The following is a 14969-nucleotide window of genomic DNA, read 5'->3' as shown; positions in this document are numbered from 1 at the left end:
GGTCGCAGGCTGCTGACGCTCCCGCCGCCTCCGCCCCCGCCGGCCCTGCCTGGGGCCGGGGAGCCGCCGCGGCTTGTGCCCGGCGCGATCAGACCTGGCTGCTGCAGCCCTCCTGAGGTGCCGCCATGCCCACAGCTCCATCAAGGCGCCCGTTCCTCTGAGCCCCTCATGCCCCCAGTCCCATCGAAGCATCCATCCCGCTGAGCACACCCGTCCCCTCAGCCCTTCGAGGCGCCTGTCCCCGCAGAGCTCTGCTGACTGCCCCCGCCCCGTCCTCTCAGCGCTCCTTGCTGGGTCCTGGGCAGCGGGGGCGGTCACTGACCACCCTCAGCAGCCCCCCGGCACCCCGGCGGGTGCTCCTGCCTCGGGCAGCAGCCCTGTCAGTGAAACTTGAAGGGAAAAGCTGCAATGGGTGCTGACAGCCCCGGTGGGAACTTGGCGTTCATCACCCTTTGAACGTGTAGGGTGTCTCCAGGGCCACCGCCAGCAGGGCTGAAACCCCTTCCCCAGGGAATGACTTTGCCATTGGCAGAGCTGGGCCTTGCCTCCGTGGCCCCCAGGCACACAGCTTCCAGAAAGTTCTGCATGCCCTTCCCCGGGGCAGCCTCAGGGAAAGGCCAACCAAGCTCTTCACAGGGATTTCATAAGGCTGCAGGAGAAACCACACTGTGGGCTCAGAAGCAGCAGAATTGTTATCTAACCCCCTAACAGCATGGTACTAACTCCTACTTCTGTCTCATGTTTAGGATTGAAGTGATGTGGAGAGCCCTGCCTGCCCTGGTGGTACGGGGGCTGTAGTCAGGAGGCAAGGTGGAGCAAAGGAGGAGAATATTGCCTCATCTTCTGCTCACAACAAGCCCAGGCCACCTGGCATGGGAGCGGTATGGGCATAGCAGGCAGCATGTGAATCACCTTGGACGTGCAGGTTGTGTTCCCAGCTAAATCAGATAATCCTCTGTACTGTGCTGCATTCACCAGTAACCTGTAATACACAATAATGGAGAAAAAGTCATCGTTTCACAATCACAAACCCAGTAACGGAGAGCTGTTTAGATGATGATCTGTGATTTTTTAAATTAATCTGGTTCCACCAAGAATAAGGGATTTTTTCCCACTACCTTCAGTGAGAACATATTTTTTGTTATGGTGTTGACCTGCCCATAACATAATTGCAGTAGTCTTTGTTAGTTATGAAACTCTTCTCCATCTAATCTAAACATAATGTATTCAGTTTCAGAGGTTTCTTAAGCTGCAAACTCCTACTCAGCTGTTTTTCTGACTGGCAATCATGGCTCTACTGTGCCTTTATATTTGCACCCACTTTGTTTAATTTTCTGTAATTTTTAGTGTCATTGGTTATATTTGTCATTGTTTATGTTCTCATGTCCTTTCTTTCCCATGATGGGCTGCTGTTCAGATCACTGTGGGCCTGACTGTGTGCAAGATTGAGACACTCAGCAACTCCTCATTTCCATAGGTACTCAGCTCACTGGAAACAATCAGTAATTTACAACAGCCTGCTTAAACAGTGAGAAAAAATGCACCAAGGATAATAAATAAGCAAATACATTTTAAGTGATAAATGGGAAGAGAAGTTTCATTTGACAAGTTAAGCAGATGGAGCTATGGCCAATTTCTTTAATCTACTGGTACATGAGTGTTATGTTTAATTTTCAAGTGGTGTTTAGTTGTAGATTAGGAATTGGAAACAATTCAGTTGTTCACAGCAAACCACTTTCTCTTGCTGTTTCCTAATTTGGAATATTATTCTGTGTTTCCAAGATGGTATTTATCCCCTAATTCTTCAGGTCTCTATTATGTTCACGCAAGTAATTTCAGAAGACACATTCACTAGCTAACACCCATCTCCTCTTGCACTTGCACACCACACAACATTTATAATTAAGCCTCTTAGGAAGTTAGCTGCATGGCCCTTGATTAACTTCCTTTAATTCTTCATTGTTAAAGTTCAGTGCAAAGACCTCTGGAGTAATCAGGCCACCTTTCCAACTGGAAATGTAGCATATAAATCAGTATTCACTAAGATACCATCCCAGCATAGAAAGTGAGTATTGGTGCCTTTATCACAGTCTAACAGGCCATACAGGCTTATCCAAAGCCAGTGTTTCCCAGCAGATGAGGCAGATAAAGCGGGTGATCAGAGGCTGTTGACACAGGGCACAGCATCTGCAATTAAGTCACTAGGGAAGCTGGCATGGAATGCTGTGACAAAGATAGGATCCAATTTACACACAGCTTTCAGCAAATCTTAAAATGCTGTCTGAGTAAAACCCAGCCACTCCTGACTTACTGCACGCTAGAAATTTGTCAAATAGTGTTGAGAAGAGGGGGGTAGAGGGTGCATTGTTTGTCAGACATCTAAATTGGATATATTTTAGTGATTTTATGTTCCTGACTCTCTTTCCATGTCACCCAAATTCTGTGAAGAAGAGGTGTGTGTTTGTGTTGGAAGTGCTGTAATGTTTGGCACATTGAGACTTCTACCTGCTCACCATGACTGGTATTCCCTGTTCTGCAAGACAAAAAGAAGAAGAGCATATGCGATGAAACAGATCCTTGGATTTTGAATCTTGAGGTGACCTTGACTCCACAACTCTCCTGAACAATTACACTACAGAACAGTTGATTGTTTCTTTGTTTGTGTGGCAATAGATTATGGACTAAGATAAAAGGAGCCTTCAGAACCTACACTGATTGCCTTTTTTTTTTTTTTTTTTTGTGGAGAACACCACCACAAAAATATGCCATAATGTAAGAAGGTTGTTTTAGTATATTTCTATTTCAAATTAAGAATAAAAATGTTAGTGCTTTACATTAAAAAAATCTGCAATCAGAATTATATTTGCAGCTGAGGCAATCCAGTAATATTTCATTTCTATTGTAATTTATTGAGGACTCTAGGTACAATTTTACACTTGTAATCATTTAATACTTGTATAGCCATGCATTATTTGCAATTCACATTATTCTGAAGCATGAGCACTGTGTGAAACTATTAGTGTGTAGGGGAGGACTTTGTGAGGTTAAAAGTGCAGAGGAGACCAAGAGAGAGGATTTGTTCTTTGATCCGGAAGCCAAGAGACCGGACTTGCACAGATGCTGAGCCCTTGGCTTCTCCTGGAGATCTGTATACTCAGCATCTCAGTCTACCAGACCTGGAATAACTCGGAAATCTGGATGGCAGCCAAACACAGCACATTTTTATTTGAAGCAGTCTAGGCTTTTTATTTTGCAATGATTTCCTCTATATGTATATTATGATTTTTAAGTCCTAAGCAGTTCTGTAAAGTGCACATGCTGTTTGTTGTTAAGGTGAGGGTACTGGTCATGGTGCTGAAAGGATTGTGATGGGGAGAGCGGTTCAGGTGATGTCTCCTGACATTCACAGCTCATGCCAATGAAAGCAACTCTGGAACTCAGATCCGCACTCTCATGTATAACTACACTCTGTTTGGACAGGAGGATAAACATGGATTCTGCTGTGAGAAACACGTCAGAGAAAGATAAAGATACTATTATGTAAAGGTGAAAGTCAAATCAAGATACTTATTCACATTGTTAATATACTGTTAATTTCTGCAAACAGCAGGATTCTGAGCTGCGTCTTAGCTCTGGGACAAACCTGCTCATTCCTACAAAAAGACCAGTGCAAGTCTCTATTTTCATGAATTTCAGGTGAGCTTTAGATGGGTCAGATCCCAGAGTTCCTGTGCCTGTCTTTAGTAGGAAATCACCCCCTCTCCAATAAAAGCTGAAGAATTTTTTTTTTTGCACACAAGAGCAGAGGATTCACTGCGATTTTCGCAATCACCCTACTTCCCTTTCAAATTGAACTGTAAAACGAGCCCACGGTTTCGCAGGTGCTGGAGGCGAGGTGCAGGTCCTCCCTCTGCAGAACCGGGCTGCCGGGGGCTGGGCGCCACATCCGCAGCCGCCTCAGGGCTTCTGCCAGCTCGGGGCACTTGCCACTGGCCAGGCTCGCAGCACGGCCAGCCCGCACACTACACAGCGCTTCTTTTGGGATGGTGTATTAAGAGACCTGCGTTTGAACCCTCGGCCAAGGTGTTGGCAAAGGTGTGAAGCCTGTAACCAGCCACGCTGGTGTGCGGTGGCGCGCCCTGGCCGGTGGCACACCGGACGGATTCCTGCCCTCACGCTCGCGGTAACGAACGGCGCCGGCGCCGCCCCAGCGCCGCGGCAGCGGCCGAGGTCCCGCCACCCCCGACCGAGCTCCCCGACGCCGAGCAAAATGGCGGCGAGCGCGGGCCCGGCCGGCGGCGCAACGCCCGCCCCGCCCGCCGCTGCGCGGCCCAATGGAATGAATGGGCTATAAATAACGGCCAATGGGGCGCGAGCTTGGGCTCTATATAAAAGATGCGCGGCGGGGCCGTTGCAGCTTCACTCGGACTCGGGCAGTGCGTTACGCGGAGCAGCGCGGAGGTTCTTGCTGTAGCTGCGAAGCCCGCGGTAAGTCCCGGGGCAGCCGAGACGTTCTGCAGCCTTGAAACAAAGGCTTTAATTTTTTTTTTTTTCCTTTGCTTTTTTTCCCTCTCCCGCTGTGTGGGGTGGAGCCGGTCCGGCTGAGGAGGGGCGGCGCGGGGCAGGGGCGCAGCCGGGGCGGGGGGCGTGGGGAGCGGCGCAGGTGCTCGCCGGGCTGGCTGGGCTCTAAAACCAGATTAACCCGGTATTTAGCAGGGTAGTTACATACGCTCGCCCCGTCCAAGTCCCCTGAGGGACCTGCCTGTTGTGTAAGGGCTTGTCGGATGCTGCCCTCCCTCCCCGGTCGGGGAGCAGCCGGGTGTCGCGGACGCGGAGGGCGCCGTCGCTCCTCCGGCTGCCCTCGCCCTGCAGCGGCGAGGGGAGGCGCGGCCGCGCACCGAGGGTGCGGCGGTGCCGCCCAGCTCGCCGGCCGGCCGGCCCGGGGTCCCGGCGGGGCCGAGCACCCCCGGCTCGCGGCCGCTCCCCGGCACCGGAGCCGCGCGGGTCCGCCCGGCGCTGCTGCGGCTGCTCCGCTGACCTTGGGCGCGTCCCCTCACCCGGGCGGCGCCCCGGGAGGCGGCGGGACCTCTGCCCCTGCGGCCGGGGTGGTGGGCACGGGGCACGGCTAGTGGAGGCGAAGAACTTATTTTCTTTTCCTCTTCCTTGGCGCTTGTGGAAGGCGATGTAGCAGCAAAGGTGTGAAAGGCGCGGGTGGAACGTGAGCCAAGGTGACCTTTTGGGTGCCTGGCGTTCCCCCGGGCGGTCCGGAGGCTGCCAAACGCCCAGTGATAGGCTTCCCGTCTTTCTCCCCTAGTGACTGCGGTAGGGTCAGCCATGCCCTTCTCAAACAGCCACAACCTCCTGAAGATGAAGTACAAGCCAGAGGAGGAGTACCCTGACCTGAAAGCTCACAACAATCACATGGCTAAGGTGCTGACCCCGGACCTGTACAAGAAATTGAGGGATAAACAGACTCCCAGTGGATTTACCCTGGATGATTGCATCCAGACTGGGGTTGACAACCCAGGTAATGGGATCGTTAGGTCTGCATAATGATCTGTTCTCCCTCCTGACTGGAAGTGCTTCTTGACAATGCTACCCAAAGTTCTCAAGCTACCGAGGGACAAATCTAAAGCACTGAGAGACTGCTCTAAAGGCATGGCTCTGTTGGGAGGCCATGTTTCCATCAAGCTGTGTTTCATGCTGTGATCTGACATACCAAGTCCCAGACACTTCAATTATGTAACTGCTCTGCTAAATACTTTCAATCTGAAGAGGGGAAAAAAAAGTCAAACCAAATGCATTCTAATTATAACTCATCTGGCGAGGGGGGGAAAAAAAAAAGTCAGTTTACCTGGCTGTCTTGATCTCTTCCTATTCCAGACTGGTTATATGATGTTTTGTAGCACTTCTATGAAAAAGGGGGAGCAGATGTGTTTACATGTTAACATTACAGTATTTATTTTTACTCTAGCAATATCAAAATGGCCCAACTAAATAATCAGAGACTGCCTCCTGATGAGGAGTATCCGGACCTGAGCACCCACAACAACCACATGGCCAAAGTTCTAACCCTGGATTTATACAAGAAACTGAGAGACAGAGTCACGCCCAGTGGCTTCACCCTGGATGATGTCATTCAGACTGGGGTTGATAATCCTGGTAAAATGCATTGAGAATATTCCGTGTGAACCAGCTGAAGTAACTGGTGCTTTTAATATGCTGACTTAAAGCTAATGTTGTGGAGGTGGTATTTATAAACAGACTACAGAAATGTAGCAGAAGGAGCGAAAAGCAAAGCATGCTTGCTTGCAGCAAAGCATGATTGTTTAGACATAAAATTCTATGCAGTGATCTAAATTAGCTAGTCAAATTAGATGTGCTGTGCAAATTTGTCCTAAACCAAGCTTGACAAATGAGCATGGTTTAATGACAATAGCTATGGGTTGCCATAGCATTGCATTTGACTAACTGGATGAAGTGTAAAATGTAGGGTCTCTCCAAATGTTTCTATGTGAGAATGGAGTTCTAAGTGACTAGACTTGCCACTAAAGAACTTGCCTGGTTAGTGCTGCACTGGAGTACAGCCAAATGTCACCCAAACTTAGCTCTTCTGACTTTATTACCACTCCAGGCCATCCTTTCATAATGACAGTAGGATGCGTGGCTGGTGATGAAGAATCCTATGAAGTGTTCAAGGAGCTCTTTGATCCAGTTATTGAAGACAGGCATGGTGGCTACAAACCAAGTGATCAGCACAAGACTGACCTGAATGCTGATAACCTGCAGGTATAAAGTTTTGATCAATTACAGATTATTAGTCTGAGGACTGTAAAGTTGTTGGCAGCTGCCTAAACTGATTGCTCGGGCTCTGTCCCCTTGCTTCCACCGAGCATGGGCACTTGGGCTGTGAGTCTGGTGCAATCAGCCTGAAGAGCTTGTTGCTGTGGGATGTCAGTGGCTGGGCAGCTTGCATGCAGCAGGAGCTTTTTACAGGTGCTGCTGAAGCGTGGGTTGTGCCAAACACCTTCAGTGTGTATTTCCTGAGTTGTGGGTTCTAGCAGTCAACCTTAACAACACTGTCGTGGAATTCACGGACTGTCATAAAACTTAAGCTTTCTTTTGTCTGATCTTGGATCTTAATTAGCAGCTGATGGTGTTGTGCTGTCAACGAAATATTATTACAGCTGGAAGTAAGGATTCTTAATCATTTTATGGATTTTAAATGTTACTGTAAACTAAACTCTGGGAATTCCTAACTCCATGATTCGCTAGCCATAAATCATACTGAAAATAAGAGACTTGGGAGAACAGTAATGAATAATTCTCATTTGCAAGAGTAAACATGTACTTAAAGAAGGTTTTGCCTCATGTTGATATTGCTAGGTTGCGAATCTGTAAGGGGTTACAGAAGCCCAGACCACAGTCTGAAGTGGACTTGGAACTGATGCTCTGGTGATATCCCTGCCTTCTAGGACTACTTAGTAGCTATAGCCTTGACCTCAGAGCAAGAGTTGTGTTACACAGATGCATGATGTGATGCTGAAGAAAGTAGCCCTGAAGTGAGGCACTGCTTACAGGCCATGGAGTCAATGCCTCATGTGTAAAGTGCACTCTTAAGTGCATGGGGGCTACACGTGTTTAGGGGAGCTATCTTGGTAACAGGGTTGTGCTTGCTGGTTTCCTAATCTTGTAGGGAGGTGATGATCTGGATCCCAATTATGTGCTAAGTTCCCGTGTCAGAACTGGCAGAAGCATCCGTGGATTCTGTCTTCCCCCGCACTGCAGTCGAGGAGAGAGGCGGGCTATCGAGAAGCTCTCTGTTGAAGGTAAAGTGAGAACTGGGTGCCTCAGGGACATCATTCTGTCCTTTGCACAAGAGGTGTTCTTTGCAGTTTGAAAATGGAAGCACTTGGCAAAAGCCACCTCCCTGGAGACAGTCTGAACGTGGAGCCTTTTCCCTGGAAAAGGCTCATTGCATTAGAGCTGCCTCAGCATTGCAGCTTGTAGCTGAGAGCAAGTGCACATGGCAGAGGGAAGTTGGATTGCATTGAGGTTGACCTCTGCTGATCTCAAAAGCTTCTGTCTGTGTGTGTGGGGAGACAAGTTGGTTCATCAGGGCTCAAACCTGAAATGTAACAGGTATGTAGCAACTACAGGGCTTGAGTCATGGGGTGCAGTGTTTTGTGGCTGCATTTAATTGACTTTCATTAACTTTCAGCTTGCTTAAGAGATTGTAGTCTTGTTCCAAATCTGCAGCTGACTAGAGTAAGCCCTGGTTTTCAGTGAAGCTCTTCAGCTGTTTTTTTTCCCTGTTGCCTCCTGGTGCTCAAGGTGCAGTTCTGGAGGCTGAGAGTGTAGTTGTTTCAAAACCTCTCAAGGGCAGGGTAACAGTCCTTGACAAGAATAATACTGCTTGTTACATTCATAACCTTGGTTCTCCTTGGAAGAAAAGCAGTCTCCATTTGTACAGTTCAGCAACAGTAATGATTCTATACTGCATGTAAGGGAACAAAGGCTAGTTGTACGAGCCTGGAAGGTGCAGACAAATCATCTGATACTGCCTCAGGTTCTGCCACAAGGGCATTGCTATTGCAGATGAAAGCAAGGGAGGAACCAGACCCAGCAGATCAAACATTGCCATACTTGATGTGTGGTCTCCAAAGTGCTGGGAAAGTGTAGAACCTTTAGCTCCATTCTAAAAGAATCTCTCTTTCAGCTTTGGGTAGTCTGGATGGTGATCTCAAGGGGAAATACTATGCTCTGAGGAACATGACTGATGCAGAGCAGCAGCAGCTGATTGATGACCACTTCTTGTTTGACAAGCCAGTTTCTCCTCTTCTGTTGGCATCTGGGATGGCACGAGACTGGCCTGATGCCAGGGGTATCTGGTGAGTATGTCTGTGAGGAGGCAGTCATAGAAGTTAAAATCTTGCTGTTTCAGTGGTGACTTGTACTGTTGGGCAAAACAGTAGCTTCTCACCTTGTGTTACTGTATTTGATGAGAAACTTCCATGGAGAACTTGCAGTTAACCAGCAAAATTTTGACAAGTGCTCTTATGCTGGTAAAAACAAGCCAGCTTGGTGTTAGCCCAGAACCGGAGCCTGCATGGGTTAGTGAACCACCATGCAAAAACTGGATCACATTATGGAAGTAGATCACTTGTAAAGGAGCAGATGTGCCACTACAGTCAGCTCTTCCACCAAGAGTTGAGAGTAACTTGAGGTACAAACCATAGCATTGTCTTAGCTCAGGGTTGATCTTGGGTGCACAGTTATTCCCTTGTCTCTTCACTTCTGCTTACAGAAACTCAAAGGGGCTGAACTAGTATGGCTTTATCTGTGCTAGTGATGAGATCTTCCCTGTCCTCAGAGACTTGGTGACAGGAATTGACTGATGCAGAGGTGTGGAATAGAAGGATCCTGCTGGTTTTAAATGTAGGTCACCTACATAAAACTGCATCTCAGGAGCTTCTGCAGCATAATTAACTTGCTCCCTTGTAAGCGAAGGGCTAGGTTTTTACCAACAGGAATGCTCCAATCTTATTACTGCAGCTGTTTCAGTACAACCCAGTGGAAGCACACTTTGTTTCTGTAGGTCACCTTTAAGATTGCATCATCTACCTGCAGATTGCCAGCACCAGATAGCGCTGTCATCTGAGCATGACTAATCTACAGACTTGAAGTGTGTAATGTCTTAGTGTTGTCTGCATAAATAACTTTCCTCGGGTACTAGCTAATTTTTGATCCTAATCGACTTCAGAAATTACTAGCAAGATAAACATGGATGATAGTACCTGCTGTCAGCTGCAAGCTGGGGCAGGAGGATCCCATTGTTCAGAAGATTTTTATATAGCATCTTTGAAGAGCCCTGATCCAAGTAAAATTCATACTGAAAGTAAGGTACGAAGTGCAGTTTGACATAATCTGACACAATACTGCTAAAAAGGCTTGTTACACATGGTGTCATGTACATTATTGTACACGACACTCTCAAAGTCTACTGATCACCTTTCTGCAAATTGCTGAGCAGAAATACCTTAGTTTTTAAAGTGGAGACACAAGTGAGCTAGGAGGATGAGAGGATGTGGGGGTTTTAGGTTTTGATACTGTAAGATTAGGCAATGCCTTGTTATTACTCGTTCTGTAAAAGCCAATTGAAATTACCTCTTGAAAAGAGCAGGGTAACAACTACCAGGTTAACCCACATCCTGTGTGGGCAAAAGAAATAAGATCAATCTTGTTGAAGCAGCTAAGTGAGCATCTTGAACTAAAAACTGCAGTGATGAGCAATTTGGGGCCATCTTCAAAGTGTGAGGTGGGCAAGACAGCAAACTGATTGCTTTGTCTCCTAGGCACAATGATAACAAGACTTTCCTTGTGTGGATCAATGAGGAGGATCACCTTAGAGTTATTTCCATGCAGAAAGGTGGCAACATGAAGGAAGTATTTAACCGCTTCTGTACTGGACTAACAAAGGTAAATTGCTGTTGTCTGGGCTGTAGGTTCAAATGGCACATGGTTCTCTGGTTAGATCTGAGAATGCAGTTTTCCTCCATGGTTGTGTTTCATAGTCTGGATCTCTGGGAACACCCTGGTGAGATCCAGGGCTGTGAGGGCTCCAGAACAGGTGTTTTGGCAAAAAGCCTTGTGGCTGTGTAATCTAGAATATTTGCTTGATGTGGTGGCACCCTTATCAAAATGTCTCAACTGTATTTTAAAGAAATTCTTGAGACACCCTAGGGAGGAGGAGAAATTGCTTGAATGTGCATGGGAAAAGCTGGACTCAAGTTCTGTACTTCTAGTATTGATATGAGCTTGAGCTTTACCAGCCCCTTTCCTGATCATAAGAGATGTGCTAGCTTGACATGTATTCAATCCAGCTTCCCAACAAATAGTGACATAAGAAGCATAGCTTTTAGTCTTAGCCTCTCTCACTGTTAGGAGCAAGATGAAGGCCTTAAAAGCCCCTTGTTGGTGGCCATTTTTTCTATAGGGAGGGGGTTATGTGGCTGAAATAGCTGTTCTGAGTGTTGTGGCTGTTGCTGAGTGACTGAAGCTGCAAGTGAGCACTAATGGATGTCCTACAATCTTGAGGTAGAGAACATCTCTATTCATTCTCTCTTCATTCTTTCTATTTATAGATAGAAAGTCTCTTCAAGGGCAAAAACTATGAGTTCATGTGGAATCCACACCTGGGCTACATCCTGACCTGCCCATCCAACCTTGGAACAGGGCTTCGTGCTGGTGTGCACATCAAGCTCCCACATCTTGGGAAACATGAGAAATTTGGAGAAGTCCTCAAGAGACTTCGTCTGCAGAAACGAGGCACAGGTGAGAGTTGGTAACACTGATGGGCTGCCCTAAGACACCAGCAAAAGCCTGGTTATGGCCAGAGCCATCTCTTGGTTCACACTGTCAGTGCTTGTCACACCATCCAAAAGGAACCCTTGTAAAGCACATGGAGAGAATAAAGTTTTCAAATTATATATTGGAGGAGTTGAGGATGGCAGTGGTCTACTTAGTGTGTACTTTGGCTGTCTAGTTAATGTCCTGGGTGTCATTTTGAGCAGCAGATAAAGGGGACCTGGTGGCAGCTGTTCATGTTCATAAGCAAGGGTGGGAATCCTGGTTTAACCTATGGCTAGGAGATGGCTCCAGTGGGTACTTGTGACCTAAGGTTGGATTGCTTACGGGTCAGAAGAATAAAGAGCTGGCCTAATTGCATGTTCTGTGGTTCATGTTGGCAGTCACACATGTATGTAGGATGAGGCACTGGTGGCAGCTTGTCCTGCTGTGTCCCTGCCTCAGGCTAGTGAGGGAAGAAGGGCAGACTCACGTTCTCTGGCTGAGGTCAATGTAACTGAATCTCTTGCTGCAGGTGGTGTGGACACAGCTGCTGTTGGAGGAGTGTTTGATGTCTCCAATGCTGATCGTCTTGGCTTCTCTGAGGTGGAGCTGGTGCAGATGGTGGTGGATGGAGTGAAGCTTCTCATTGAAATGGAGAAACGCCTTGAAAAAGGCCAGTCCATTGATGACCTCATGCCAGCTCAGAAATAAAGCACTTTATTCTCATGCTTCCTAACTTATTGGATGAATAATAAAATGTCACTCCAATTCAAACCCTTGGGGTCAGAGCCCACTTAGTTACACTGTAGAGAAGTCTTCCATCCATCTGTGTTAGAGTTTATTTTTTTGATGGTTGAGATGTTGCTGAAAATTAAATGAAATAAACTATTGTTTGGCCTGATAAGTCTTAGATATGTTAACTGAATGTCTTTGAGATTTAAGTGACTTGGTTTCATAGTTACTCAAGGTGGTCTGGTTTTGTGTGCAGGCACATTTTGCTATGCTGGGTGTGCTGCTGCAGACCAGCTGAGTTGAAATGTTAAAACAGTTTCAGAAGTTGAACCTCTTAACTTGATTGTAGTTGCTGTAAATTTGAGAACTAATGTTAAACATGAGTCACTGCAAACATGCCCTACCTCCAAGGCTTTGACTTGTGCATCTGCTCATGCCAACTGTAAACTGTCATTATCCTGAGTACTGCAAGCCAGGCTGGCTCCTGTAAGGGAGGGGAGACAGGGCTGGGTACAGAGGGCTGTGCTGCTCTCAGATGGGCCCTCAGGGGCTGCAGGGCAAGGCTCTGTGGTCAGATGGCAGCCCATGGTATTAGTGACCCTGAGCTGTTTTGTGGGGAGAAGCTTGTCTTCAACCTAGGTAGTGTAAGCAACCAGTTGCTCTTTTGAGGGTAAGCTGAAACCCAGATTAATTCAGCCCCTGCTTCTCTCAAGTAATTTCAGCTCAGCCAGGGGCAGAGATGGGGGCTTGGAAGCTGGCACTTACAGGAAAATACCAGCTTATGAGCTTTAGTCAGCTGATTCTTCTTGGCCCCTGCACCAGTTGCCCCCATGAACCTAAAACTCTGCAGTATAGTCAAATTAAAACATGCTAAATAGTTTTTTTCAAACGGCTTGGCTTGCAAGCTCAGGTAGTTCTCTGGATATGAGCTCAGGATTGCATCAGGTAGGTCTGTTCTCCAGAATGGCTGTACATGTGTGCTTGCTGTGTGGAAGCATTACATTATTAATATACAGGAGCAGCATTTTCCACAAATATTGCTAACTGGGAGCATCAGACCCTTGGGAAGAGCAGCCTTTGCAGCTCATGCAGATGCACCTGCTCAACAGCTCTACCCACTGCTATAACACAGCTTTGATGGAGGGAGCGTGACGAGAGGTTGATGCAGAGCTCCTTGGCGTGCAGCTTTATATAGGTTTGTGTAGATAACTGAAGCTTTCCTTTGTAAAGGCTGTGCTATTTCTAAGGCTGTGATTGCAGGCTGTCACTTAGCTGAAGAGATGATTCCAGCTGGGGTAAGCTAATTTAATTTTGGTGAGAAAAGGCTGAGTGAACATTTCAGATCAGATTTTTTTTTTTTCTTTTAATACAGCTTTGTATGTGTTTCAGAGTTAATTGGGTGGGGGAGAGGAGATCACATGTAAGAGTTTTGTTCTGTACTGGGTGTTCCTGTATTTGAGTTAATCAGCACGGGAGTTTTCTGTACGAAGCTTGTAAGAGCAGGGAAGAGAAAGTGGTGCAAGAGACAACCGGTTGGTTCTGTATATTCTTTAGATTCCCCCATGCTGTGCTTCATGTCACTGTTCACAGACGCTTGGCAAATAGCTGGTTTTGCTTCTTGTAATCAGAGAGTGTTCATTTAGTGGTGCCTCTCCTCAACACAGCGTTGTTACTGCGCTCACAGCAATTACCTAATGGAAGGAGTTGCCTGAAAACTTGTCTATTTTTTCTAGCTATATCAGCTGGACTAATAAAAACATTTCTCTCTCTATGCATCTTGTTTCTCCTATGTTCTTAACCCATCAGAGCTGTTATATTTGTCTGCTTTCAGCCCCTGAGTCCCTGCAGTCTTGAGACAGCACCTGTAGCTGGTTAAACAATTGTGCTCAAAGCAGCAAGCCAGTCTTTAATGCCTGCATCCAACTAGAAAATACTTCTTAATTGGTTTTCTTTCCCACCCACTACCTTTGCTGTGTTCCCTTGTGTTGCTGCCATGCGACCGTGCTTTTGTTTCAGCTTGTACAAAGCAATTGCAAATATTTCAGAGAAAGAATGTCCTGGCAAAAGGTGGATAGTGTGACCAACCCCAGGTGGGATTTTCTAAAAACCTCTGATGGAGAGAGAGATTAAAGCTCCTGCCCCCTTGCCTTAAAAGTTTTGGTTTGGTCTTTGGCATTACTGGCCCTTGTGCCCTGGGTGCCCATCATGGATTGTAAGGAGCAGCCACTTGCATGTGCTCTGGCGCTCAGAATGGTGCCAGGTGCTGGCGGGCTGCCCTGGGACAGGAGAGGAGAGGAAGGTTATTGGTCAGTGCTGTGCATTAACCACCTGTGTCCCATAGCTTTTGGAAAGGAGCCGTGTGGCTCCTGCTCTCATCACACCCCATGGTGATGCAGTGTCCTCGCCAGGCCTGGAGCAGGGACGGCTCTGTTGGTCCCAGCAGGCTGGCACGTTGTCCCATGGGTGCTGTGAGACATGCACCACTTATTATAATGTTCTAAAGAGAAATTTCTGTTTGTCATTACATTTTCCTCCTAACTGTTTCTGCTTCCCTCAGGGAGCAGCTGCCCAGCCCTGGCTGATGTGGTGCCAAGCTTTGCCTCTGGACACGTGTGGCACAGGCAGCGCGCTGCCTGCTGGCACCCCAAGGTCCTTGCTCAAGAAATGAATCTGTTTGGGAAACCATTTGCCTCTCGTGTTACACTCACTGGCAGCATAATTGCTCCTTCTCCCACTTCCGTGCTATCTACTGGAAAATGATTCATGGTGTCTCACCCTGTTGTGGACTCGGCACCACAGCACCAGCCCTGGCGTGGGAGGCTCCCAGCCCTCAGCGAAGTGGTCAAGCTCCCCACACGCTCCCTCGTGCCTCTGGCCAGGCCGGGGGA

At 47.4% G+C, this 14969-nt stretch overlaps 1 protein-coding gene across 3 annotated transcripts; it reads left to right on the top strand.

The window, feature by feature from the left end:
• Positions 1 to 4415: 4415 nt before the first annotated feature.
• On the top strand, positions 4416 to 13852 carry CKB (creatine kinase B). 3 transcript variants are annotated; one of them, XM_021528889.3, is made up of 8 exons: positions 4416 to 4488; positions 5975 to 6162; positions 6635 to 6789; positions 7697 to 7829; positions 8720 to 8891; positions 10356 to 10479; positions 11145 to 11334; positions 11882 to 13852. In XM_021528889.3, the coding sequence occupies exons 2-8, from the start codon at positions 5985 to 5987 to the stop codon at positions 12058 to 12060; spliced, it is 1131 nt and encodes a 376-aa protein (XP_021384564.1). In that variant the 5' UTR covers positions 4416 to 4488; positions 5975 to 5984; the 3' UTR covers positions 12061 to 13852. The 3 variants fall into 3 exon arrangements, with proteins under 3 accessions (XP_021384564.1, XP_021384563.1, XP_085438448.1); XM_021528888.3 differs by lacking the exon at positions 5975 to 6162 and adding an exon at positions 5315 to 5527; XM_085582322.1 differs by having other exon boundaries at positions 5315 to 6162.
• Positions 13853 to 14969: the final 1117 nt, after the last annotated feature.

The sequence above is a fragment of the Lonchura striata genome, chromosome 5 (genome assembly GCF_050655825.1).
Source record: "Lonchura striata isolate lonStrDom1 chromosome 5, ASM5065582v1, whole genome shotgun sequence".
Taxonomy (NCBI): Eukaryota; Metazoa; Chordata; class Aves; order Passeriformes; family Estrildidae; genus Lonchura; species Lonchura striata.
Note: the sequence above shows the minus strand (reverse complement) of the source record. Positions and strands in the feature narration are given on the sequence as shown.

What these genes read in the sequence shown, in the direction of transcription:
- CKB (XM_021528888.3), top strand. Translation starts at nt 5,335, where the DNA reads ATGCCCTTCTCAAACAGCCACAACCTCCTGAAGATGAAGTACAAGCCA. An exon ending in GACTGGGGTTGACAACCCAG is followed by an intron (nt 5,528 to 6,634) that starts GTAATGGGATCG and finishes TTACCACTCCAG; the next exon opens with GCCATCCTTTCATAATGACA. An exon ending in CGAGAAGCTCTCTGTTGAAG is followed by an intron (nt 7,830 to 8,719) that starts GTAAAGTGAGAA and finishes TCTCTCTTTCAG; the next exon opens with CTTTGGGTAGTCTGGATGGT.